The 26,711-nt window shown below is 60.6% G+C and overlaps 1 protein-coding gene across 4 annotated transcripts in view; it reads right to left on the bottom strand.

Moving 5' to 3' along the window:
* EBF4 (EBF family member 4) overlaps positions 1 to 26,711 on the bottom strand; it is a 92,655-nt gene that overhangs the window by 48,042 nt on the left and 17,902 nt on the right. For all 4 annotated transcript variants that reach the window (XM_037898462.2, XM_037898463.2, XM_043544997.1 and 1 more), the window contains 5 exons: positions 24,646 to 24,802; positions 23,370 to 23,433; positions 22,412 to 22,467; positions 21,982 to 22,055; positions 19,686 to 19,754 (listed from right to left, as the gene is read on the bottom strand). In XM_037898462.2, coding sequence (XP_037754390.2) covers positions 19,686 to 19,754; positions 21,982 to 22,055; positions 22,412 to 22,467; positions 23,370 to 23,433; positions 24,646 to 24,802 — 420 coding nt within the window. The remainder of the gene's footprint in view (positions 1 to 19,685; positions 19,755 to 21,981; positions 22,056 to 22,411; positions 22,468 to 23,369; positions 23,434 to 24,645; positions 24,803 to 26,711) is intronic.

The following is a 26,711-nucleotide window of genomic DNA, read 5'->3' as shown; positions in this document are numbered from 1 at the left end:
AGTGGCATACAGCCACAGTGACTCCCCTAAGGCCGGAAGGGGTTTGGTGGACATTGTGCTGGAAATGACCACCCCACCAAACACTTTGTGCCTTGACAGAGCCCAAGAGCAGGGATATCAACCCATGTCTTGGCCAAAACCCAGCTCCTGTCTCCTTGGGATTCTTCCTTTCCTGTTTGAGGCAGTTTCGTAGCGTGTTCCAGCCCAGCAGTGGCTGCATTTCACTGGTGGTTGCGTGATGTGATCCCTGAGGATCCTGTGGTCCTGTTACGCCTACGGGCAAGGTGCAATTCCCTCTCATTGATTCCTCATCAGACACATCTTTTCGAATTGTTTTATTCACTCCAAGGATTCTCGTGGGCACTTCTAGCCTTCCAGATCTGAGTTGCACCGGTTCTCTGTGACTGGCCAAACAACCATATGGGCTTGTCTCTGCTCCCGGATTGGCTACAGCGTGCAAGCCCGGCCAGTGGGAGCAGGCTCTCAGGCAGCTCTTGTCCCAGAAGCACCAGTGAGGTTCAGATCCCATCACCCCAGGGCTCACGGGCCGAGAACACAAAGCTTGGCTGTCGGTGTGACCATTCCCGGAGAAGGTTTATGGATGTGGCTCATCCACCACCAGTGTCCTTCCTTCGGGATGAAGGTGCAGATTTGTCTATCCCGCGCTTCGACGCCTCCCATAGCCACGCCCTGGGCGGCCAGGACCCCGCTGGATGCCGGGAACTGCAGCATGGCGTTTAGGGTCCTGGGACTCCAACGCTGAACTCCTGAGTCCCGCTCCAGGGCCTCCCCTTTGCAGAAGATGCTGCTGCTGTTACTGTGTGTCGTGGTGTCCAGAGACCTGCCAGCAGCCACTTGACTCAGAACAGAGGGAACAGGGGGCGGGGGTCAGAAATCTGGTTCCAGTCAGCTGGGAGCATCTTCCCGTGGAGGCTGTGGTGGGCAGGAGCTCGACCCCATCTCCTCCCTGAGCTGGCCCACGACTCGTTCGCACGTGTCGGGAAAGCAATGGCTCGCCAGGTGCTCAGGTCACCCGGCAGCCACCGGCAATGACAGCACCATGAGGCTGCTCCCCTGGGCCGCCAGGGGGGATCACCTGGATGAAGCTAGCAGGCGCACAAAGGGTCTCCCTTGCAGCCTGCCCCCGAGGCTGGGCTGGGCTGATGGGAGGTTTAGGATGGACAGTCCTGGAGGCTGGAGACCAGCACGGTGAGGGGGACGGGGAGACGCATGCTCAGCCATACCCAGAGCCACCCATCAGCCCTGCCCTGCAGGGGCGGGAGCAGCTCAGTCTCCATGGGCCATTCAGTCCTTAGCCTCAGGGCCGCAACTGCTGACAAGGGGGCCATCAGTGCCAGGCCTGGTGCTTTCTGTCCTGTGCACATGGGGCCTCACTGGGGCTCAGGCTGAGGTCCTGGGCACCAGAAGGCCGTACACCAGACCGGGCAGGGAGCCCTGGACACCCAAGGGCCATACACCAGATGGGGCAGGGAGCCCTGGACACCCGAAGGCCATACACCAGACAGGGCCGGGAGCCCTGGGCACCCGAGGGCCGTACACCAGACGGGGCCGGGAGCCCTGGGCACCTGGGGGCCGTACACCAGACGGGGCAGGGAGCCCTGGACATAGAATCATAGAACATCAGGGTTGGTAGGGACCTCAGGAGGTCATCTAGTCCCACCCCCTGCTCAAAGCAGGACCAATCCCCAACTAAATCATCCCAGCCAGGGCTTTGTCAAGCCTGACCTTAAAAACTTCTAAGGAAGGAGATTCCACCACCTCCCTAGGTAACGCATTCCAGTGTTTCACTACCCTCCTAGTGAAAAAGTTTTTCCTAATATCCAACCTAAATCTCCCCCACTGCAACTTGAGACCATTACTCCTTGTTCTGTCATCTGCTACCACTGAGAACAATCTAGATCCATCCTCTTTGGAACCCCCTTTCAGGTAGTTGAAAGCAGCTATCAAATCCACCCTTATTCTTCTCTTCCGCAGACTAAACAATCCCAGTTCCCTCAGCCTCTCCTCATAAGTCATGTGTTCCAGTCCCCTCATCATTTTCGTTGCCCTCCGCTGGACTCTTTCCAATTTTTCCACATCCTTCTTGTAGTGTGGGGCCCAAAACTGGACACAGTACTCCAGATGAGGCCTCACCAATGTCGAATAGAGGGGAACGATCACATCCCTCAATCTGCTGGCAATGCCCCTACTTATACAGCCCAAAATGCCATTGGCCTTCTTGGCTACAAGGGCACACTGTTGACTCATATCCAGCTTCTCGTCCACTGTAACCCCTAGGTCCTTTTCTGCAGAACTGCTGCCGAGCCATTCGGTCCCTAGTCTGTAGCGGTGCATGGGATTCTTCCATCCTAAGTGCAGGACTCTGCACTTGTCCTTGTTGAACCTCATCAGATTTCTTTTGGCCCAAACCTCTAATTTGTCTAGGGCCCTCTGTGTCCTATCCCGAGGGCCGTATACCAGACAGGGCAGGGAGCTCTGGGCACCCGAGGGCCGTACACCAGACGGGGCAGGGAGCCCTGGGCACCAGAGGGCCGTACACCAGACGGGGCAGGGAGCCCTGGGCACCAGAGGGCCGTATACCAGACGGGGCCGGGAGCGCGACATTCTGATCTTCCAGCCTGGGAAAGGCCGTAGGAGCCACTGTTCTAGGAACCGAGGGCAAGTGATCCCTCCCTCCGCCACCACTCCGGAGTGTCCGACGCTTCGCCCCTATGCACAGCACCAGCGCCGCGTCCCGTGCCCAGACTGTGGGCATCTGGGGGTGCATCAGATCTTCCCCAACTCCCCTCCCTAGTGCCAGCCCGCGGGACTCAGTGGTCTGGCGGCTCCCTGCATGTCTGGCATCCCACTGCCTGATAGGCCCACGTCCCTCCCTGGGACAAGTCGGGGCAGGAGGAACCCAGCAGAGGATACGCCAGTGGGAGCCTGAACAGATTGCTCCAAAGAGACATCCGGCCTGGGGCCAGCAGCAGCCAGCTGCCTCCCACGGGCGGAGCCCAGCCGCACCCCGGGGTGAAAGCCGGGCTCCACTGACATCAGTGGCAAAGCTCCCTGGGACCCTCCGAGCCCTAGTGCCCAGTGGCTTCGGGGCACCGTCTGCCCTCAGACCCAGCCCACTCTCTGCCCCCAACACACGGCTGTCATGGCCGCTGTGCAAAGGGTGCCGTGCGCTCTGCCCGGAGCGCGAAGGACAGGCCGGGTCTGAACCTCGCTGTGAAAGGCGGGTGTTCATGTGACGAGATGCCACTGCAACCCTCAGAGCAGGCCGCCGGGCCTCGGGACAGGGCTGCCTAGCCAAAGGAATCTGACTTTACCCCGGTTTCCACGTTGGCTGTAAACAAGCCAGGGAGCTAGGCCAGCAGGGGCTGTCCCGGGCGGGCCTGAACTCGGGAGGCAGAGACGTGCCATGGCATCTGCACCCAGGGAGACGAAGGAGATGGAGCCCCCAGGAGGCCTCCCTGACTGAGACAAAACCATCCCGTTGGGGATACGGGGGACAGAGAGACTGTCTTTACCCTCCACCTTGGCCGACACGGGAGCTAAGCGACTTGTTCTCTGGGACGGGGCCTGGCCAGGCCGGTGAAAGCTGGAAAGGAGCCTGGGGGTGAGAGAAACCGTCGAGGACAAAGACTGGGTCTGCTAGGTTATGTTTTCCATGTGTGTAACCGCCACTGACTTTCTCCTCGTTACCTGGGATCACTTCACCCCGCGGCCAGGCCGGGGCGTTTTCCTGTCTCTGTGCAGGTGGCTCTGGGAGGGCCCAGCGTGGGGCCGGTCCCTGCAGGACAGCCACTGGGGGCGAATTTGGGGCTGGAGGAATCAGAGGCTGGCCTGCCAGGAGTACCCAGGGTGCAGAGCCAGGGTGAGGCTGCCGGCTGCCAGGCTCAGAGCTTGAAACGTAAGCGGCCAGAAGGGCAGAGGGACCATTAGATCATCCGCTCTGACCCCCTGCATAGCCGAGGCCATTACGCCGCACCCCACTGCCCCTGTTGGAGCCCAGTCACTTTGGCTAGCGCGTCTCCCAGGAACGCAGCCAGCCTTGATTCCCACACTGCCCTCGGCCCAATGGTGAATCGGCCTCAGTGTGAAAAATGTCTGTCTCTTTCCGACTGGAGTGTGTCTGGCTTCAGCTTCCAGCCCTCGGGTCTTGTTCTGCCTCTCTCTGCTAGATTACAGAGTCCGCTAGAGCAATGAAGCCAACAAGGGGATGCTCAGCAGCACAGAAGACAGAATTTACACAGGAGCTGGGCCTAGACTGTGGAACTCCCTGCCACTAGAAAGAAGAGGCCACAGCCTGTGAAGACCCAAATGGCTCATTCCTTTCTTCAATAAATTCTTCACACCCAGACACACCCAGCCCCCCCTCCCACAGCCCCACCCAAACGAACCAGAGAAGCCTCTCTGAACTAAGTAAGTTGTTTCACTTGCACACTCGGGAGGGAGGGAGAGAGGGTTATTTCGGCTATTTCGAAGGCTAGGGGCTGTTCAGACCCTCTGTGACAGGGCCAGAGAGTTATCTATGGCACGAATGGAGGAAGTCAGAAGCTACTGCTGATTGGCGTTACTCAAATGGCAGGAGCCCTTACAACGCATGGGGTGATTTCCTAGCCCAGCGGACAATGCAGGTTCTGCCCCAGCGGGCGCCCAATACAAAGTACCCCTAGAACAATGCCGTCCACGACCAGCCGCCCAGAGACGGCTTTTCAGCTCCCATAGCAAGTCACAGCGAGCGTCGCGCATGGAGACGACAGGGCCCGCTGGCCTCTCGCCCCCTCCGGCCCCTGCAGCGTTACTCGGCTTGGCCCGGCTCCCAGGACTCTCGCCCACGCCCTTGGGTCCCTGGCCTCCATTACCCTTCCTTCAGCCCATCCCCTCGCTCTGAGCTGGGCCCACTTCATCATGCCCAGTGCCCTCCCTGGGCCGGTGCCCTCGCGAGTCGTCAGCTGAGCCCTCTGCCACGTGGGCTGGAGCCGCCCGGAGAGGACAGGAGCCAGCTCTCTTGTCCCTGGCTAAGGCTGGGTCTGTGCGATGGGCAGCGCCACGCCCCCGGGGCAGCAGCGTTGCAGCAGACACCGGGCCACAGGCCGGCCTTGCTCTCCTCTGCCCTGCCGTCTGCCAGGAATGGACGCAGTGTCCCGGGTGCGGACACCACCCATCGCACGCCAAGGGTCTCTCACCTGCCAGCTCCGTGGGGCGAGAGCCCCGCACAAGCCACTGCTGCAGCCGCCATATCCCGCTGCAGACTCAGACCTAGCCGCTTCTCTCCCCCGAGCACGCTCCCCGTCCACTCCCTCTAATGGGCCCTCCAGCCTCCTATTTCCCCAGACAGCCCGGCCCGGCTCCCCTCCGTTCGAGGGCACTGAGCCACTGGGCTCCTTTGTGCAGGGGATGAAATGCGGTGGCAGGGAAGGCGGGTTCTGTTTGCACAGGCTGGGAAAAGTCAGTTTGTCTCCTGGCACTCTCAGCACAATGCTCCCTGCAGGAACAATAGCTCCCAGCCGGCGCTCGCTGGCGCCTCTGGCTTAAAGGTGCCCTGTCACCTCGCTCTCCGCTAAAGGGACGGGTGGGCACGACAGCAGAGGGGCCGGATCTGCTCCTGCCCTTGCCCTGGTTAAGTGCTCTGACCGCACAGAGCCCCGTCTGCCACAGCCCATTCCCCGGTCTCTGGGAGCCCCGCCCCGGCACTGACCCCTCCGGCCACGCTGGCCCAAAGAGGCAGCCTGCCCGGGGCTCCATGACCAGCGCAGGGGAGGCTCGCTGGTGCCTGGGCAGCTCTTTTGGCTTTGGCTACGTGCTACAAACCTGTGCTGACGGGGGCAATGTAAACCCGGGGCTCAGACCCAATCTCTGTTCCCCCCGGGTGCTTCCACAGAGCTCCCCTGGATTCATGCCAGGGCAACAGAGGGCAGGGGTTGAGCGGATGGAAGGAGAGGATCAGATAGATGGACAGACAGACGTGTGTAGGGACAGCCAGCCAGCCAGAGTGCCCTCCCCAGGACGACCCACAACCTCCCTGTCCAAACCACCCTCCCCAGCCCCCCGAGGGGGCTGCGTTTGCTCCCCGCACTGGGGCTCCAGGGGTTAAGGCGGGTGGGGGAGGGGAGTACGAAAGGCCGGAGCACACAATGGGTGTGTGGACTGGCTGTAATGGGTTTGATTCTTCTCCTTCTAATCTTGTCTGCTGCCCTGTCAGCCCCTTTTCTCTCCTCCCAGCTGCTGGCTCCCTGGCTGCCGGTGGAGTGACAGGCAGTGTCCCCGCTGCTCCAGCCTCAAGAGGACACATCAGATGCTATCGAGGCAGACAAAACCCGGAGAAATGTCACCGCGCTATCAGTGCTCCCCCATCACCGCTGGGAAGGGCCTTTCTTCCCAGCCCATTCTCCAGCCCTCGGAGGGGACGGGGGGAAGGAGAGAGACAGGTGATTGTTATTGCACACAGACATGCTAGCACACATTCACTAACACGCATGCACACAATGACCCAGCCACACAACACGCTCACACACCATGGAAATTGATCTGAAATCAACAGGCTGAAAGTCAAAGAAAGACAAGTGCAAAGTACTTCACGTGGGGAGGGGAAACCAAACGCCCAGCTCCCAAACGGGGACGAAGTGCCAAGCCGGCTGTATCGCTGGAGAGGAGCAGGGGGTTCTAGTGGATCACAGACGGAGCATGAGCCAACAGGGTGATGCTGTTCCACAAAAGGCCAATATATTCTGGGGTGTATTAACAGGAGTGCCGTACGGCAGACCCAGGGGGTCATTGTCCTGCTCCGCTCGGCATGGGGAGGCCTCAGCTGGAGTCCAGTGTCCAGGTCTGAGTGCCACTCTTTAGGAAAAACAACAAGGAGTCCGGTGGCACCTTAAAGACTAACAGATTTATTTGAGCATAAGCTTTCGTGGGTAAAAACCCCACTTCTTCAGATGCCCGTTTCAGGACAGACGTGGACAAAGTGGAGAGAGTCCAGAGGAGAGCAACGAAAGGGAGAAAGGTTTCAAAAAGCTGCCCTCTGACTGCCCAAGCTGGGACTGGGTGACGGGACGGATCACTCGCTAATTGCCCTGTTCTGTCCATTCCCTCTGGGGCACCTGGCATCGGCCACTGTCAGAAGACAGGACACTGGGCTAGATGGACCTTTGGTCTGACCCAGTCTGGCCGTTCTAAGGTTAAAAAAACTAGATGTTTAGTCTTGAGGAAAGACAGAGGGGGACCTGATCCCAATCTCAGGTATATTAAGGGCTGTTATAAAGGGGACGGAGATCATTTGTTCTCTATGTCCACTGCAGGCAGGACAGGAAGCAATGGGCTTAATCTGTAGCCAGGGAGATTTGGGTCAGATACTGGGAAAAACTCATTAAGCTCTAGCCCAGGCGTGTGTCTAAGGGAGGCTGAGGAATCCCGGCCTTGGAGGTTTGTAAGAACAGCTGGACAGGCACCTGCCAGGGCTGGGCTAGGCGCATTCGGTCCTGCCCCAGGACTTGAGCATCCCCCAGGGTCCCACATGTCTATGATTCCAGGTGCACGCTCGCACACACCCGCTAACACACATGTGCTAACATCACACCCCAGACACACGTATACACTGACTCCTGAAGCCACACTGAGATACCACCCCCCCGACAATGTCCCCCCACACTGACAGTCCGAACCCCGACAGCAGCGACTGCCGGCCTCACCATGGCCACCCGCAGAAAGGCCGCGGCACTTGCTCCAGTGCTGTCCCTGGCTGCAGCCCCCAGGTCGCAGTGAGCCCAGCGGGTGCCCCCCTGTACCGCCTGTGACGGACCAGCATGGGGAAAGCTAGCGGGAACAGTGCCGGGCGGGACGGTGGGTGTGCACAGGCCCAGACGTGGGGTCACATCTCACCCCCTGCGCCCACCTCTTGGCCCTTCTGTTTCCTACCGCAGGGCGGACGCAGTGCATGCAGGGCTGGGGGGCCTATTGCACTCGAGCAGACTCCATCCCCGGCCCGCCAGGGTGACCATGAAGTGACCCACCAAGGTGCCCACCAGTGCCTTTACCAGAGTGGGCAAGCAGGGGATTTCTGCACCCACTGGCCATGGCCCACCAACCCTGGCACACGGCGGGAGGTGTCCACCTTACCCTGACGTATCCACTGCTGGCCAGGTCGGGGTTACCAGACTATATGGGCACTGCTCTGTCCTGATTGGCCAGGAAGGGGGAATCCCACTGTAGATGGGCCAATGGTCAGTCCTGATTGGCCAGGGATCCCGCCGGAGCTGGGCCAATGGTTTGTTCTGATTTGGCCAGGGAGGGGGGATCCCGCTGGCGCAGTGTTTTCTCCAGGAATTGAAATTGGGGGGGGGATTCAAATTTACGGGGGGAGGTGGTCAGGGCCGATGAGGGGTGAGACCGTGAGGGTGAAGGTGGCCCTATGGCACTGTGACGAAGTGGGACAGTTCTTAATGTTTCCTCTGAATACTGTAGGGGTGCCTCAGTTTCCCCTATACATTTCTTAAGTCACTAGGTGGTGGGATAAGGGGGTGTAATTGTTGCAGAGCAAAGGGCCAGGGTACATAAATGGCCAACACTCTGCCTCCTGCCACCTGATGGTCTGGGTCCTTCCCCCTTGCAAGGTGATAGCTAAAGGGTTGGAGAACAAAGGAATCAGATGGCCTCCTGGCCCGGGAAAGCCCAGAGGAGGAGGGGGTGGAGGGTGAGTCAGTTGGGGGCTGGCTGAGGATGTGGAGTGAAGTGCAGACGTGGTTGTCTGGCTCACTGCCCCCCAAAATGGACCCAGCTGAGGGGTCCTGTTCTCTGCACCTACAAGCTCTGTGTTAGACCATGTTCCTGTCGTCTAATAAACCTCTGTTTTACTGGCTGAGAGTCACGTCTGACTGCGCAGTTGGGGGGCAGGACCCTCTGGCTTCCCCAGGAGCCCCGCCTGAGCGGACTCACTGGGGGAAGCGCACGGAGAGGCAGAGGATGCTGAATGCTCCGAGGTCAGACCCAGGAAGGCGGAAGCTGTGTGAGCTGTGTGTCCTGCAGAGAGGCTGCTCCCAGAAAGGAGACTTCCCCAGAGTCCTGACTGGCTTCATGGGGAGCAGTTCCAGAGCATCGCCCTGGTGACTCCGTGACAGGCCCCATAGTAAAAACTGAAAAATGTTTCCTGACCATTTAATTAGATTTAACTCATGTTTTAAAATCATCACACAAAGTTGGCTACTCAAGCCTTCTATGAAGCACGACATCTACATCCTTCTTGGTTTCTTGTTATAATTTTGCACAACTCTGTTAATGAACTTCTCAGATGCAATGCGTTCATCTTTGGTGGCTTCTCGTGTGTCCGGTACTTCCATTCCTTCAGTTGCTAGGCTCATTAGATCATTCACAGGATCAGGCAGAAGGCGACGTCTTTCAGAGCACAAAATTCTATTCAATGCGGCAAAAGAACGGTCGACTGTCGCTGTTGTGACTGGGAGCCGCAAGAGATGAATTCCTGCTTCTTCCAGCCCAGGAAACAGAGCACAAAGATCCGTCCGAGCCACTAGTGATGATGAAAAAGAAGTTGAAGTCAAATCTTCATCCATTCGTCGTATGATATTCCACTCTGTGTTCAAATTCTCTGTTCTGTCCTGAGCACACGGCAGCCCCATTGCTGGCAGTGCCTCACTCCACTCAGCTGTCGGCGTTTTATAGGACAGGGATCCGTAAAAGCTACGTAGAGGGTGAGTAGAATCGAGAAGTCGCTGTTGTCGATTTTTAAGAATCAAGTCTGTGGACTTTTCCAGTTGTCTTAACAAACACTTCTTGTCCTCTTCACTTAAGGATTCGATATAAATGCCTTCATTCGTCAACTTCTGGACTGAAGTCTTTGCTTCTTCCAGTACTTTTTCAGTGGATAGCTCTCTGATTGATCCAAATGTAGCTTCTCTTGCTGGACAAAGATCTGCTACTGTTGTAGCAGATGCCTGGATGGCATTGTTTAATGACCCACGTGGTTTCAAGAATAGACTTGCAAGAGAGAGAATGGCGATAGTCTTCTCTGAACGTAGTAGCAAAAGTAATCCACCAGCCTCACTACTTAGATCCATCCCATCTTGTCAGATACTTTCCAAAGCCAGTAATAATGGCTGGAGTAATTTTAAGACAACAGCCAAGAATCGCTCATGAGAAAGCCAGAGGGTTTTCCCAGGTTGGACTAATTTGAACTTCAGTCCCAGTGTATCTTCTATATTTTCCAAGATAGTCAGTCTTTTTGGACTCTTGCTGAAAAAAGAATAGAAGGAAGACATTCCATTTATAGCTTTTTCTAATGTCTTTTGAAGAGTCTGCAGCTCGTACTAGCGCTAGTTGGAGTAGACGGCCTCTGCAGGGTGTATAGGAGACACTAGGGTTACACTTTTCTCTGAGCAAAGCTTGTGCTCCACCACGTCTTCCAGAGAAGTCAGCAGCTCCATCAAATGCACAAGCAGCCATATCTTTGGGATCCAGCTGACAAGCATTTAACTCGTCTAAGATATGGGTTGTCACAGATGCAGCCGATGTGTCTTCTATAACTTGAACATCTAGAAATGCATCTACTGGCCTACCCCTGACATCAAGATAACATACACAATGACTTAATGCTTGATGACCATTTGCAACGGTGCATTCATCAGCCAGGCATGCAAATTTTTTGAATGTGGTGAGAGAGGTCTTCACTTTTTCAGCTGCTGAGTCTTTCACTGTTGCACCACATGCATCACTAACACACACCGGTGTTGTCCTTGGTCAGTGGAGACTCAGAGTTCAGAGGTGCTTTCACATGAGTTCACTTCCCAGGCGGGGGGCAAGAAGGCTCCTTGCTCGTTCCTCCAGCTGCTCACGGTTCGCTCTGGCCACTGCTGTTCATTGTGCCACCGTTCACTCCTTCGCTCTCTTGCCAATGGCCCTGCGCTGTCACCTTCTGCTGCCACCTGCCACTGTGACCTCTGCCAGTGGGTCTCTTGAGGTTCCACCAGGTCTCAGTGATTTCAGCTGAGCTCTCAGTGGGGGAACCTCGCTGCTGGTGCAGCCTGGGCCATCTCTGCCACAGAAACACTGTCCCACCGCAGGTCTAAGCTCTTAGACCTGATTTCAGCTGTAGTGGTCACTTAACAGAACAAAAGACTCTCTGTGGAGCCTAATCAGCTCTGTCTTTAAAGAGTGGAGAGGGGCAGGTCAAATCGTACTTGTGACTCAGGCAGACCATCAAGCAAAACACCTGTCCCCACCCTCCCTCTCGATGCCCTCAGTCAGCAGAGGCTACGTTCAGTTCTACTGCCCTTTACTCCGACAATAAGAACAACTACATTTCATCCCCCCTCACCCCCCGCATCCAAGTGATTTGTAACCCAACCCCAGCCCAAATCTATCACTTGGGCAACACAGCTCTGTTTGCTGAATACCTGGGTAGATGAGGTGTGAACGTAAATACAATCTGGTCCTGGAGCCTTTCCCCCCAGCCCCCAGATCATCACTAGCTGTCAGGGAGAGCTCCTTTCGACTTTGCTTACAAATCATCATCTGAAATTGTTAGGTTGGCCAACATCACCGAAATGAAGGCAGTGATGTGGTCATAAAAACAACGGCTGTGTAAGGAAGCTGGTCTCTGTTCATACTTTTCAAATCTATTATACCTCTTCAGATACACGTATTTTATCATACACTGTGTATGCTTTTGTGTATTAATGTTTCCATTTTAATTCAAATGTCCAAACAATCACTAAATTGGCAACACTGCATGTAACTAGTTCCCAAAACTGGGGTGGGGGGAGGTGTTGGAGAAATTCAGGGGAGGTGTGGGGAAATCCCTGCGCTGGAGCTGGGCCAATGGTCCATCCTGATTGGCCAGGGAGGGCGGATCCCCCTGGAGATGGGCCAATGGTCTGTCCTGATTGGCCAGGCAGGGGAGATCCCGCTGGAGCTGGGCTGATGTCTGGCCCAGCATGGCACTGCCGTGTTCCTGAATTGCTAGGGATGGGAAGAAAAGGAGGGTTCTCCCTGGATTCCCCTGTTCTGACGTAAAGGGCAGAAAACGCCCTGGTGCCCCACTGGCGGGGACGGGGCTCCCCAGAGAAGGAGCTCAGTGTCTGACACAGCGACCGGCCCGAGTGGCTCAGAGCCAGCATCCCCTGACCTCAACTGGCCGTACCGGGTCCCTACATCCCCCCCGTCCCCACAGAGGAAGGCTGTCCCCCGCTGCCCCACAGGAGGGGTACGGTCTCTCCCAGGAGCAGGACGCTCGCGGCCCAGCCCAAGCAGCGTTTGGGGTGCACAGGCATGGGGGGGGTGCACTCTCCCCTTCACCTGGCCGCCATGGTCCCAGCTGCATGGACCAGTCCTGGTGCCAAGGGACAGAGAACGGTGATTTGCATGTGCAATTAGCTAACGAGCTCTCTTCCCTTCGTCGGCACATCTGGCTCCCGGCATCACACCTCATTTCTCAAACTGACAGCTGGGCTCCTATCGCTCTCCCACAATGCACCCTGGCACCCACAAAATTCATTGTCAGCCTTCCCTTTTCTGCTCCGCACGTCCTCCCGCCCCAGCTCTCCCCCTCACCTTGAGCTCTTCCCTGCGGGGAGCCAGAGGTAGCGTGGCCCTGACCACCGGGGGCCATCGGGGGTCCCCAGGCACGTTCCTTCCAGAGCTGGAGTGTTAACCCTGGTGTCCAGCCCACCACAGCCGGCTGCCCTCAGACAGCCCCTACTGTCTCACTGGACACAGGATTCCACCTCGCTACCTCTCCTACACCGCTGAGTGGCACCTCTGGGCAGCGGCTGCCACCCCCCAGAGCTAGCTGCATTGCCGAGGCCGGTGAAGATACCTCTGTATAACTCCTGCTCAGGTCCGTTCACTGGGCCCTGCAGGGTGACAGGTGCGATGCTGATAGAACGGGATTGTTTTAGGGAACTACAGGCTACGGGCCAGCAGGACCAGCTCTCCCCCAGCCAGCCCCATCGCAGGAGCGTCCCTGGTCAGGGACACTGGAATATTTTTTATAGTGGGGCTGCTGAAAGCCAGCGAAACTGGCCCTAAACTTTTTACCCCCAGACAGGGGTAAGGGGGCCAGGGTTGGGGCCACAGCTGGGACCCTGGGCGCAGGGCCGGGAGCCAAGGCCTGGAAAAGAACCTTGGGCATGGGGCCGGCAGCTGGGACCCCAGGCATGGGGCCAGGAGCAGAGCCCCCAGTGCATGCCAGAGGTGCTGCAGCTCCCCCCCGCACCCCCAGTTCCCACGCCTATGTCCCGGGTCCCAGCATACATTCCCTGGCTACTGCAGCGCTGCGGAATCGGAGAGTCATGGTGCTGCAAAGGCACCCCGGACTCTGGTGGGGGGTGGGCTCCTCTACCCTTCCCAAAGCGCGTTCCCCAGCTTGCAGGGATGGAACTGTCCCCCCTCCACAGCGGGAGCTGAAGCACACGGCTGTTACCTGCAGGGATCTCCACCTCCTCGCCTCCCGTGCGGCACCTGGGGAAGCGGGGATGCAATGCCGATCCCGTCTGGGACAGCTGTGGGAATCGAACCCAAGAGCTCTTGGTGCAAATGCACAAGGCTTTCCTGCCTGCATGGAAGGACCGGGTGTGTTAGCCAGCAGGAGGGTCAGAAACCTCTTACAGACTGGGAAAGGTCCCTCAGAGGTCTGTTCCACATATGGACCATCACTTGTAACGACTGGGTGAGCGGCTTGCGGGGATCTACAAGCATGAGGCTTCCCCACCTGAGCGCCAGGGCCAGCCCTCCTGGGCAAACCTCTCTGCACGCTCGACCACTAGACAGGGCAGAGAGCCCCACCCTGTTAGCCTGGGCTGGCAGGGGTCAGAGCAGTGGCCCATCCAGTCTCCTGCCTCCACCAGAGGCCAATGACCAACGAGTCAGCGGAAGAAATGCCACTGGTGACAATTACAGAACCACCTGCCCACAGAACATCAGAGCGGCCAGACTGGGTCGGACCAAAGGTCCATCCAGCCCAGTCTCCTGTCCTCTGATGGTGGCCAGTGCCGGGTGCCCCAGAGGGAACGAACAGAACAGGGAATCATCAAGTGACCCATCCCCTTGCTAATGGCAAACAGGCTAGGGACACGCGGAGCCCGGGGCTGCCTCCCTGACCGTCTTGGCTAAAGCCCTGATCATCTCGGAGAAATTCTCTGCTCATACGTGGGTGGCAGGGCTGCCTCGTGGGCTGGAGGAGGCAGATTTCGAGCACCTACCACTGGGGATGTTCTTGTTCTCCAGGCAATGCCACGTCTCTCGACAAAGCTGACGGAGCTCTTGGCTGCGGCGCTCTCTCCTGGCAGCTCAGGCTCACCGGGGAGAAGAGCAGGTCGCTGCGGCTATTTGAGAGTTACGGATTTTCGGCTCCATTGACGGCGCTTGTATTCAGAGTGCTCCCGTCTCCCCCCTCGTTCTGTGCGCCAGGATCATGGCAGCGTGTCTTCACAGAGCAGTAGCACCAGGTGGTGCCGCACCCGCAGGGAGAGACCGTCCCTGCCCCGAGCAGTGTCCTACCAGCATCGACAGGCCAGAGAAGCAATGGGCGGGGTGTCAGCCGGCAGAGCCAGGAACCGACCCCAGCTCTTCCGAGCACCAGCCTGCTGCCCTGCCCATTGGGCCCTGCTGCCTATCATGTCCCCTCCGAGTCTTCTCCTCCCTGGACTGCACAGGGAAACCTGCTACTGCCTGAAAAGAAACCGCATCATGCCAGGCTCTGGGAGAACGCTGCAGATACAAGCCTCGGAGAAACCGCCGCACGGGAAAAACACAAAGCAAAAGACAGGTCAGAGCACTGCAAAAAGGGAAATCGAGGAAGGAGACAAGGACGGGGGGAACGAGGAAGGAGACAAGGACAGGGGGAAACGCTGCACATGGTGATCAGCAATTCCCCCGGCAGGTGGTAACACTGTACTGTCTGCTAGCCAGCGAGTCCTCACAGACTGCTGTGTAACGCAAGAGGGAGGGGTAACTTTCGAGCACCCTTCCCCATGCTCAGTAGCACCGTACTCCACAAGCAGGCGAACTGAGGTGCTCAGAGCAAGGTGTTATTTTAGTCCAGGAAGAACCCAGGCCATCGTCTTGGCTTTTTCCTGCCCTTTGATTGTTTATCCTTAAAATTCCCTTAACAAAGTTTTTGTCTGGGTGGAATTGCCTCGGTTGTTTAAAAGGAACACTCCAGACCGGGTCACTAGTGGCTAGACCCTCCCGGAACAGTGACCCAGCTTAGGACATCAGCAGGGACAATGGCTTTCCCACGTGAACGAGCCAGGCACGTATGCCCAACACAGCCTCCTTTCGCCATGCACGTCACTGCATGGGTCCTAATTCCGCCAAATCCAAACCTGTTTGCACCCAGACATTCACAGACGCTCCTCCCCAGGGAGTCAATTTTTAACTTTCGCCCTTTGGCTTTAAAGGCGGCCCCCCCCCCCCCAAAAAAAAAGGGTTGCAGGAGGGGTTTTTTGGCAAGGGGGAAAGTGTGCGTGTGTTTTGGGTTTGTTTGTTGTGGGGCTTTTTGGTCATTTTATTCTTACTCAAAAACAGCTAAACTGTTTGTACCCAAATTTTCCAGAAATATTCACCCGTGGGCAGAATCCAAACAAAGGAAATTTCAGCCTGCAAGTTCAGCTCTTCAGAAAGCTATGTGGGACTGCAAACAGGCGAGTCTGAGGGACACAGTTAGGCACCCTCAGTAATTCCCAGGGCGGTCGGACCAGGGCTACCCAGGCACGGTCGTCTCCTCTGGGGGTTCCGTATTTGAGTCTCTTTGATCACATTAAGTCATTTGACAGGGGTCACCTGGGATTATACAAAAGAAACTAAATATTCCGAGGACCCCCCCTTCAGTGCCGCTGGGGGGTTCAGGCCCAGAGACCGTCTAGGTCCCAAAAGTCTGAGTCAGAGTGCTGGGTGTCTCAGGGAATTGGAGTTGGCTACAAAGCCGTTAGCCCAACCCATCCCACGGCGGCTGGGGCTGAAAGTCATTGCCTTCTCACAAGTGGTGAGTCAGCTCACGTGCAGTGAGTCTGGGGGGCCTCAGCCAAGTTCCTAGTGGACAAATCTCTGCTTTGCAAAACCTGCCACTACAACTGGCCCCTTGACAGAAAACCACGGCCTGGCCTGTGCGTCTCAGCATGCCTGCGTGTTCCCGGCTTCTTCCATGAGTGGGTCCTGGCGCACGGCACGTCTGCACCTCTATAAGGGGTGCTTTGGGCACATTGCAGGGGCATGGCAGGGTTGTGTGTGGGCATCTCGTCTTCGTGGCATGAACGAATGTGTGTCGGTGCAGCTGAGCGGGGAGTCTGCATGGCCGGGCGGTACAGGTACAGGTGTGCATGTATGATCTGCACAGGCCCAAACACCCAGAACCGGGAGCTGATCTAATGGAGCTGATCGCGGCGGGTTCGCGAGCCGGCGGTGTCTGGGTCCATACAGGGTGGGGGCGCGGCGGGTTCGCGAGCCGGCGGCGTCTGGGTCCATACGGGGCGGGGGCGCGGCGGGTTCGTGTGACATTTGTATGGGCATGGCCTGGCTATGTCTGGACGGGGTGGGGGCCCGGGGGTGTCTGGGTTGGTGTCTCTGTGTGTGTCGCGTGGATGCCGTGTCTGTGTCCAGGCGTGTCTTAGCCCCGCGTGGCGCGTGTCCCACGCTCGGTGAGGCTGTCGCGTCCCGGGGTAGCAGGAGCGGCGCTGACACACATTCCCCATTTGGCTAATTCAAGCAGCTCCTTGTTGTTTGTGTTATTTATTTGTTTTATTTGCAGTGAAAGTGCGGCGCTGACGGCAAATGTCACTTCCACCATCTGCCGCGTCTGGCTGCCTGACTGCCGCGAGCAGGAGGGAGGGAGCCAGGAGGGAACCTGGTTTCGAGTATGCGGCTTGTGTCCCTGTGGAAGGGGCTCCAAGCAGGCGACAAGACTGACGTCTCATCAGGCAAACCTCCCTGGGGAAACCCCCCTTGGGGGAGACACAGGCAGGGTCAGCGCCCCGAACCTCGGCTCCGGGGACTAATCCACGCAGGGTCTGAGGGACTTGGCTCCACCTGGATCCGATCCAATGCGGGGCCTGAGAGACCTGGCTCCACCCCGCATCCGATCCAATGCAGGGTCTGAGAGACCTGGCTCCACCCCGCATCCGATCCAATGCAGGGCCTGAGGGACCTCCCCTGACCCAAACACCCAGAACCGGGAGCTGATCTAATGCATGAACTGAGCAAGCTCACCTGGCCCAAACACCCTTGCCGCCTCGGATTCCTGGGGTCCCCAGCACCCCTCGACAGGCTCCTGCCAGCACAATCCCTAGCCCACGGGCCCCCCGACCGGCCAGCCAGCCAGCCCCGTGCAGGCTCTGACACAGAGCCGTCGCCTTGCGTGGGGGGCAGCGAGGGGCCAGGGCGATTTACAAAGCACGGCCTAATTTGCGACCAGCAGTGGCTGGGACGGCACCATGAATTCAGCCCATTAGCCACTATGGAGGCAGCTGATGCTAATAGTTTGTGGTGGGGACAGAGGCTTCCTTGTCTGCCTGATTTATGGACCAGCTTCAGGCCCCAAGCCGGGGCGTGCGCAGACCCAGCCCTGCTGGGACGAACATAAAGAACCCAGGCCAAGCCTCGAAACCGGGGCTGGCGCTGCAGAGCTCGGCCCACCAATGAAGCAGGCGTTCGCTCCCCGGAGCCCCGAGGTCCCCCCGGCCCACTCTCCGCCTCCTCTCGGGCTTCCAGGGTCCCCAGGGGAGCCTGAGGCTTGGAGGCCTTTGGGGTGAGACTGTTTTAATGGGGGAATTTACAGCCCTGCTTATTCCCGGGAGGCAGGGAGCCGAGTGGGACAGATGGCAAGTGCCCCCCCCCGCCCCTCAACCCTTCCTGCTGACCCAGGTTTGCGAGCTCCTGAGCCGTCTGGGGTCTGAATGCAGGAAGGGGCTCTGTGACCCAGGTCTCTTCCCCCGTGTCACCACCTCTCCCCGCTCCCCGCCCCATTCACAGTAGGGGCGCACAGGTATCTGGGTGCTGCCGGGAGGCACCAGCCCCATGGCACGTCGCCTGGACGGGCCGGTTCATTCAGAGGGAAATGGCCGCTATGCGGCATCACTGCAGCGTGGCTCTGGGCACTGCAGCCGCCCACGCAGGAAACCGGAGCTGGCTGGGGATGGTTCTTCTCCAGGGGAACACGCTGGGGACGAGACGCAGTGCACGGGGGAGTGGGGACACCGGGAGGGGGAGCACAGATCTGGTTCGTGCTCCCAGGCCAGCTCTCCCCTGCTGTCTGCGCTGGCAGTCAGGGAATGTCCTCGCCACATGTCACACATGCTGGCGCCCCGTCCCCAGCACATAGCAAAGCCGTGGGCCCCTAGGACGCAGCCCCAGAGCTGGCACGATGCCCATGCTGGAGGCACTGAACAGCAACAGCAGGGACAGAACTCCACTTCTCCTGCTGCTGCAGATAACAGAGAATCGTGCTATTGGCAGTATAGGGCCTATGACACAGAGCAGAACAGTTCCAACAGAGTGCAGTCACACACAGAGTCTGGCTAGTCCAGTCCAGTATCCTGTCTGATAGCAGCCCGCTTCGGACACCCCAAGAAATCCCACAATGGCCAATTATGGAATAACCTGCCCCAGGGGGGTTTCATCCCAGGCCCGGAGGCGGGAGGGTGGCTGATGTCCAGAAGCAGCAGGAGTTACATCCCCTTCCCTTGCCCCCTCAATGTAACTGGGCGTTCTCCTTGTTGATGCCAAGGCCTGCTCCCCTGGGATCCTGCAAAGCTCTTGGCCTCAGGGCTCTCTTGTGGCAGTGAGTTCCACAGGCCAGACATGTGCTGGGTGAGAACAGACATTCCAGCCTCTCCTGCCCAAGGGCCACTGGCCAGCTTTAACGCATTTCACTGCACAGCCCCAGGAGCGTAGGACTGCATCAGCACCCCCAATTTACAGCTGGGGGGACCGCGGCATGGAGCAGGGCTGTAGCCAGGCAGGACCCAGGAACCCCCGATTTCCCCATCCTGCGGTCACCCTTTTGCACCCGGCCAGCCACGACGCCAGGGGGCAGGAGCAGACGAGGGGCTGAACGGAGCCAGACAGCGTGGGGCCCAGTCCAGGGAGGAGACAGGCACACAGCCCGGGGTCCGGGGAGATGCAGCTGAGGGCATCCGAGGCAGCGGGGGAGGGAGAGGACGGGGCTCCAGGCACCACCCCCCAACTCAGCCAAGCCAGGTGCCCGTCAGTCTTTCGGGGCCCAAGCCTGTGCCCAGCTCCCCCCACTGGCCGTGCTGAGGGTGCTCAGCCGCTGGCAGGGTCGGGCCCCAGCACTGAGCCCCGCCTGATGGGGATCCAGCCCACAGGGCCAGGACGGTCGTGGGGGAGGGAGTGCCATGGCCTGGTGGGGTGCTGGGGATGGCGTGTGGGGCCAGGTCCCTGGGACAGTCTGGGGGGGTCCCACAGCCTGTCGGAGTGCTGGGGACGGGGTGCGGGGACAGGACTCCAGGACGGTCCGGGACGGCGTGGGGTCCCATGGCCTGGTGGGGTGCTGGGGATGGCGTGTCGGGCCAGGACCCTGGGACAGTCTGGGGGGGTCCCACGGCCTGTCGGCACGCTGGGGATGGTGAGCGGGGACAGGACCCCAGGATGGTCCGGGGCCGGGGGGTCCCATGGCCTGGCGCAGGGCACGGCGCGCGGGGTCCGCTCACCTGTCGATGATGACGGGGTCGGAGGGCGTCTCGTTGCGGTTCCCGCAGCTCTTCTTGTCACAGCAGCGGCTGGGCCGGGGCGAGGGGGAGAGAAGTCGGGGTGAGTGGGGGAGGAGAACCTGCACCCCCAGGGCCTGGCACCCCTCCCACCCCCAGGGACGGCTGATGGGGGCAGGGGGACAGGGTGGCCCAGGCTAGGAGCCCCCCCATCCCCTTGCCTGTCCCATCTCCGTACCTCTCCCCCTCCCCCCATTCTTCCCCCTGCCCTTCCCCGCCATTCTGCCCCCCGTTTCTCCAATCCCCTTCCCCCTGACACCCCTCACGAATGCCCCCCACCACCACCAGAGCCAGGCCCGCAGCACACAGGCTCAAGCTCTGCCCCATAGAGGGAGCAGAGCCAGGACTGTGGGGAGCCTGTATAGGGCAGCACCCAGACTCCAAGACCCCTGTGGGAGGCCCCAGAGAGCTGGGGGGTGCCCTGGGGGCCAGGAGCACTGTTCCCAGGGTGGGAGCAGGTGTCTTGGTCCCCGCACAGCTCTGGGGGTGCTCTGGGGCCCTGCTGTGAGCCTGGGTGACCCACGCACCTTCCCAGCCTGGGGGCAAAGCACCAATCGAGAGGCTCGTCTGCTGGGGGCGCTCAGAGCCCCGGGTCCCCCTGCGCCCCTCTAGCTACACACCCCGAGCGCTGGGTAAGTGGGGGGGGGGTCGTTGGTGCCCGCTCGCTGCCAGCCAGGTGGGTTTGAACCGCTGGCCCTGCAGGGAGAGGCTCTGCCCCCCACCCCCAGCCCGGCCCCCAGTCGCAGCTGGAGCCATGGTCAGGGCTGGCTGAGGCCGGGAGCTGCGGCCTGGCCCCTGGGTCTCCAGGCACCGAAAACAGGGCTGGGATGGAGACGAGGGATAAACAACCCAGCGGGAGGCCGCCCCTATTCCCTGAGCCCCGAGATCATTAGTGAGGTTCCTGGAGATCAATTAGCTGGGAAAGCCGGCGCTGACACAGCCGCTAATTCCCACAAACACCGAGCACGAGTGTCATAAACAAGGCAGCTCTAATGGGGCACCAGGGACCACGCGGAGACGCAGCTGGGGGAGAGACGTTCCCGGCCCCGCGGGCTCGCTGCCCCCACACCCCGCCCGCGTGCAGCCGGCCAGGAGACATGGGTCTCCAGTGCCCCAGGGCGGTGCTCCAGGCGGGCCAGCTCAGCTCTGTCAGCCTGCCAGGCACGGACGCCCCCCAGTTTCCCCCTGCCTCCCACCAACGCGCCTGTGACGAAGTGGGACTGTTCTTAATGTTTCCTCTGAATAGTGTGGGGGGGCCTCAGTTTCCCCTAGGCAGTTCTTAAGTATCTAGGGGGTGGGGTAAGGGTGTATGATCGTTGCAGAGCCCTAGAGGACAGGTATGTGCAGGGGTCTGGACACAGAGAATGGCCGACACCCTGTTTCCTGGCCACTGATGGCCTGGGCCCTTCCCCCCTGCAAGGTGAGAGCTAAAGGGTTGGAGAACAAAGGAATCCGGTGCCCTCCTGGCCCGGGAAAGGGACAAAGCCCAGAGGAGGAGGGGCTGGAGGGAGTTTCAGTTTGGGGCTGGCTGGAGACATGGAGTGAAGGTGCAGGCGTGGTTGTCTGGCTCACTGCCCCCCAAAATGGACCCAGCTGAGGGGTCCGTTCTCTGCACCTACAAGCTCTGTGTTAGACCATGTTCCTGTCGTCTAATAAACCTTCTGTGTTACTGGCTGGCTGAGAGTCCCGTCTGACTGCGGAGTTGGGGGGCAGGACCCTCTGGCTGCCCCAGGACCTGGCCTGGGCGGACTCGCTGTGGGAAGCTCAGGGAGGGGCAGAGGAGGCTGGAGGCTCCGAGGTCAGAGCCAGGAAGGTGGAGCCGGGGGAGCTGTGTGTCCTGCAGACAGGCTGCTCCCCGAGAGGAGACTGCCCCGGAGTCCGGCCTGGCTCGGTAAGGAGCCGTTCCGGAGCCTCGCCCGGGGACTCCGTGACAGCGCCCAACAACCCAGCCCCGGCTCTGCCTCCACCGCCCTCGGCAGGTGCCCTGCGTTCCCGCCCCGCCCCGGGGGCACCGCGGTGGGAACGCTGAGCCGGAGAGAGGAGGGCGGCTGAGGCCAGTGCGCCGGGCCCCGGCAGAACGGGCTGGCAGTGCCCCCCCCCCGGCGGCCTGGGCAGTGCGTGCTGGGTCCGCAGGCCGGCTCCTGCAGCCGCGCGCGTGGCCGGACGGGGGCCGTGCGGGGCCGTGGCCCCTGCGCGCTCTCGCTGCCCCGCCGGCCCCGCGGCAGAGCCCGGCACCTACCTGCACATGATCTCGTGGGTCAGCAGCACGCGGCACATCTCGGGGTTTTTGTCCTGCCCCTCGTAGATGATGGCCTGGCGGGAGAGAGCGCCGGGTGAGGGGCTCTGCCGGCGCGCAGCCCGTGGGGGCTCTGATCGCAAGGGGCACCAGCCGGGGGGCGGCTCAGACCCGGCACCAAGCGTCTCAGAGCCCCCGCGGGAAGGGAGCAGACCGGGAGCTGCCCGGCCGGCGGGCCGCGGGGAAGGACACGGGTGCTGCGGCGGAAGCCCTGGGGGCAGAAGAAGGCCCGAGACGCAGGCCGGGCGGAGGCTGGGTGGCACCTCAGAGGCACAGGAGTTACTGGGAGGGGTGGGGGGTGACCCGGTCTGAACCCCCAGCCCCCAGCCCGGACCAAGCCTCCCCCTGCGCTGTCCCCAGCTGGCAGCGTTACCTGCTTGGACATGGAGTCGATGAGCCGCACGTAGAGATCCTGCTCCGTCCGCAGCCCTGCGCCGGGGAGAGGAGACATTCTCACCTGGCCACTGATCCTCACTCCCGACCCGCAGCCCCCCGTTACCCCAGCCCTGGGCTCCCCCCAACCCACAGCTCTGCTGGTGCCCCTCACTCCCGACCCGCAGCCCCCACATACTCCAGGAGCCCCCCAGGCGATGCTATTTCCCCTGTAGTTCTAGGCCACTGTCCGGGGAGTTCAGCAGCTGAGAACATGCAGCTCGGCACATCGATGGGGAGGCAGGAGACCCATCCGGCCCCTCTGCAGGCAGGGCACACAGGAGAGGGGGACGGACCGCAGGCGCTGGGCTGCAGCAGGGAGTCAGTCCTGGGTGCCATTCATGGTGCTGAGGCCCCGGCCCCAAAACCTCCTGATCCCACAGCCTCCTGCCCTCCAGCCCCCTGGCCCCCTAGCCCCTGCTCCCAAGCCCCCTGACCCCCAGCCCCTGGCCCCACAGCCCCCCTGCTCTGTAGTCCCCATCCCCCCATCCCCCATAGTCCCCTGGCCCCATAACCCGCCCCCCACCCCCCTGCTCCCTGGCCTCCTGACCCCCAGCCCCATAACCCCTGCCACCGGCCCCCTGCCCCTGGCCCCGCAGCCCCCCTGCTCTGTAGCCCCCATCCCCCCAAGTCCCCTGGCCCCATAATCCCTGCCCCCCTGCAAAGCAGCCCCTGTCTCCCAGGCCCCCGGGCCCACAGCCCCCCTGCCCCGTAGCCCCCGGCCCCGCAGCCCCCCTTCCCTGTAGCCCCCAGCCCTGCAGCCCCCCTTCCCTGTAGCCCCCATCCCCCATAGTCCCCTGGCCCCATAATCCCTGCCCCCCGCCCCCCTGCAACACAGCCCCTGTCTCCCAGGCCCCCCGCCCCGCAGCCCCCCCGCCCCACAGCCCCCCGGCCCCTACCATTGCTGTACAGCAGTTGTAGGCGATAGTGGATGCCGTTGTTGGTTTTCTCACCGTTCTGCTCCTGGGGAGGGAAACAGCAGGTCGGACGCTGGCCGTTCGCAGGGAGCTGAGCCCTTGGCCCTCCCCCTCCTCCGGGGTACCTGGGACACGGCTATCTGCCCCCCCCCTCCAGCCCCCGCCCCCGCCCCAGCTGGCGTGACCTCCACCATGCAGGTGGACGGGGTGGGATGGGCTGAGGCTCTGCCGGCTGCACAGGGTCCCCCGCCCGTGACATGAGTTTGGGGGGGTCTCGGCCCCCTTGGGGGATTGGTCTGAGCGGGAGGCTGGGGCTGGACTCCCCACTCATTCTATCCCCCCCCTCACTTGCTCACTCTCCCCACCCTTATGCGTTCGCTCATTTTCACTGGGCTGGCTCAGGCGGTTGGGGTGTGTGGGGGGGTGAAGGCTCCGGCTGGGGCTCGGGGGTGCGGCTGGAGATGAGGGGTTTGGAGTGCAGGAGGGGGCTCCGGGCTGAGGCAAGGAGTTGGGGTGTGGGGGGGTACAGGCTCTGGGCTGGGGGTGCAGGCTCTGGTATGGGGCCAGGGATGAGCAATTTGCGGTGCAGGAGGGGGCTCCAGGCTGGGACCGAGGGATTTGGAGGGTGGGAGGTGGATCAGGGCTGGGCAGGGGGCTGGGGTGTGAGGGGATGGGGGGAGGGTAAGGGCTTTGGGCAGCGCTCACCTCAAGCCGCTCCCGAAAGCAGCAGCATGTCCCCCCCCTCCGGCACCTATGCAGAAGCACGGCCAGGCGGCTCTGCACGCTGCCCTGTTCACAGGCGCCGCCCCCACAGCTCCCATTGGCCACGGTTCCTGGCCAATGGGCGCTGCAGAGCCGGCGCTTGGGGCAGGGGCAGTGCATGGAGCCCACTGGCTGCCCCTAGGCCTAGGAGCCGGAGCGGGACATGCCACTGCTTCCGGGAGCCGCGCAGAGCCAGGGCCGGCAGGGAGCTGCCTTAGCCTCGCTGTGCCGCCAGCTGGACTTCTTACGGCCTGGTCAGCAGTGCTGCCCGGAGCCGCGGGGGTCCCCTTTCGACCAGGCGTTCAGGTCGAAAACCAGACACCTGGCAACCCCAACGGGGGTGGGGTAGGCCATGGGGTGGGGGTGCGGCACAGGGCGGAGGCAGGGCTGACCATGGGACAGGAGCGGGGCCAGGGTGGGGGCAGGGCTGGCTATGGGGAGGGGGAGGGAGCGGGGGCGACGCTGGCCACAAGGAGAGGGCAGGGCCGGCTCTCACCCTATCCTTCTCCACGAAGTCGATGAAGGAGGTGCGCTCGATCTCCACGGGCTGCCCCTGCCGGTCGTACATGGCCAGCACGAAGTGGAAGAAGTTGGATTTCCGCAGGTTGGAGGGCGGCTGCTTCTCGAAATGGGCGCGGGCCAGGCCCACCCCGCTGCAAGGGAGAGCGCAGGGTGCTGAGTGCCAGATGCCCGCCGGGCCCCCCCAGCCGTGCCCACCCCTCGCTCCCAGCGCCCGGTGTCCCTGCCGCGGGCTCCACCAGACTCCCCCGCCCGGCTCCCCCCCGGGACCCCTGGGCTCCCCCTCGCAGGCCCTGCCTGCCCAGACCCCCTCCCCCTCGCTGCCCCCCAGCTCCCTGCACTGCCCCTCACAGGCCCCACCCGGTCAAACCCTGTCCCCCTGGCTGCCCCACAGCTCCCTGCTCTGCCTTGGCCCAATGCCGGCTGCAGAGAAACACCCTGGCCGGCCCCCTCCCAGCGTGTCCAGGCACCTCGCTGCCGGCCGTGGATACGTTACAGCTGGAACGACACTACTCCCAGACACCCACAGCCCTAGCGAGTGGGTCTCCCCGTCCGCTGGGCCCACCCTTCCTCTCCCGAGCACAGCCTGGGCTCCGTCGTCTGCCTCACCCCCCCCCCCCCGCGCCCATCGGGGCTACACAGACCCTGGCCACAAGGCGGGAGGTGCATGGGCTGCGTCTGCCCCATGCAGCACCTAGCGCGGCCGAGGCCTGACTTAACCAATGCGTGGCTGGTGAGTATGATGCAGCGGGGCTGAGGCTCTGGTAGTGATAGAGGCTTCTCCCCCCACACCCACCACAGCTGCCCTGAGTGAACGGGCCCCCAGAGACCACCACAGCCCCCTGCCACGAGCCTGCATCCAGAACCAGGGTGGGAGAGAGCCCAGGAGAGCCCAGTGGCCATTGCTGATGCACGTCGAAGAAGCCAGAACACATGGCTGAGCTCCCCCTGCCTGGCTAGACACGGTACATCCTGCCCCATGGCCTGGCAGCCCTGGCTTTCCCAGCAGAGCACCAACCACCAGAGCACCCCAATGTTCACCACTGGCATGTAATTAGGACAAGTTTTGTACAAAGTCTGCCTTGTGAGGTGTCACTCTAAAAGCCTTGGTCTGCTAGACAGTCGTATCTCGTTGGACGGTATGCGCTACCGTCGTGTGTGAAGTTATGGAGTTTGGCTCTGTAGGTGTTACTGGAATGTGTCGTGAGGCTGAAAACACCCACAAGCAGCCTTTCAGGTACAACCGTAAAAGGGCCAAACAACGTTAATGGCTCACTCGGGAAAGACACACAAGCACCAGGATGACCCCAGGAACTGTGTACAACAGAAACCTCTCAGAGACAGCGCTCCACAACGGGAACTGCTTGACCCAGGTCCCAGCAAAAGAGCTTCCAGCAAGTGGGGAGAAGATATAAAAAGGGGACAATGAGATCACGAGGGTACCTCACTCTCCCTACAACAACGCGCCTGAAAACACCTGAGGGGCAAGGACTGAATGGGGAGAATTGATGGTCCCAGGCTCGAGGGATGTGTAGCCTGTGTATGAAAACCTGAGAAACCCAAGTTGCAGAGCCAAGGCAGCTTGTGCCTTAGGAATCTGCCAGCCTGTTTATCACTCAGGGTGAGAATTTGCTAATTCATCTCCTACCGATGGAGTGTGTTACGCTCAGTTTGCAGTTTTGTTTATTTGCTAGGTAACCTGCTTTGATCTGTTTGCTATCACTTATAATCACCTAAAATCTATCCTTCTGTAGTTAATAAACTTATTTTAAGTTTTAATCCAAACCCGTGAGCTTTGACTGGAGTGCTTGGGGAAAATCTCTGCTTGGTTACCACAAGTGTGCGTTGTTCTCTTCACACTGAGGGAGAGGCGGACCGGGTGTTAAACCCACATACTGGCCAGATCCGACCAGGGCAGGACAGTACTGCCCTGGGTCCTAGGCTGGGAAGCTGGTAGTTAGAGGGCCTGTGTGTAACTGCAGCTGGGTGTGTCCCTACCTGTGTGAAGGCTGGAGGGGTTCGGACATCATCACAGCAGCCCAG

Source organism: Chelonia mydas, chromosome 4, assembly GCF_015237465.2.
Source record: "Chelonia mydas isolate rCheMyd1 chromosome 4, rCheMyd1.pri.v2, whole genome shotgun sequence".
In the NCBI taxonomy this organism is placed as follows: domain Eukaryota; kingdom Metazoa; phylum Chordata; order Testudines; family Cheloniidae; genus Chelonia; species Chelonia mydas.
The sequence above is the reverse complement of the archived record's forward strand: the minus strand, read 5'-3'. Positions and strand labels throughout refer to the sequence as shown.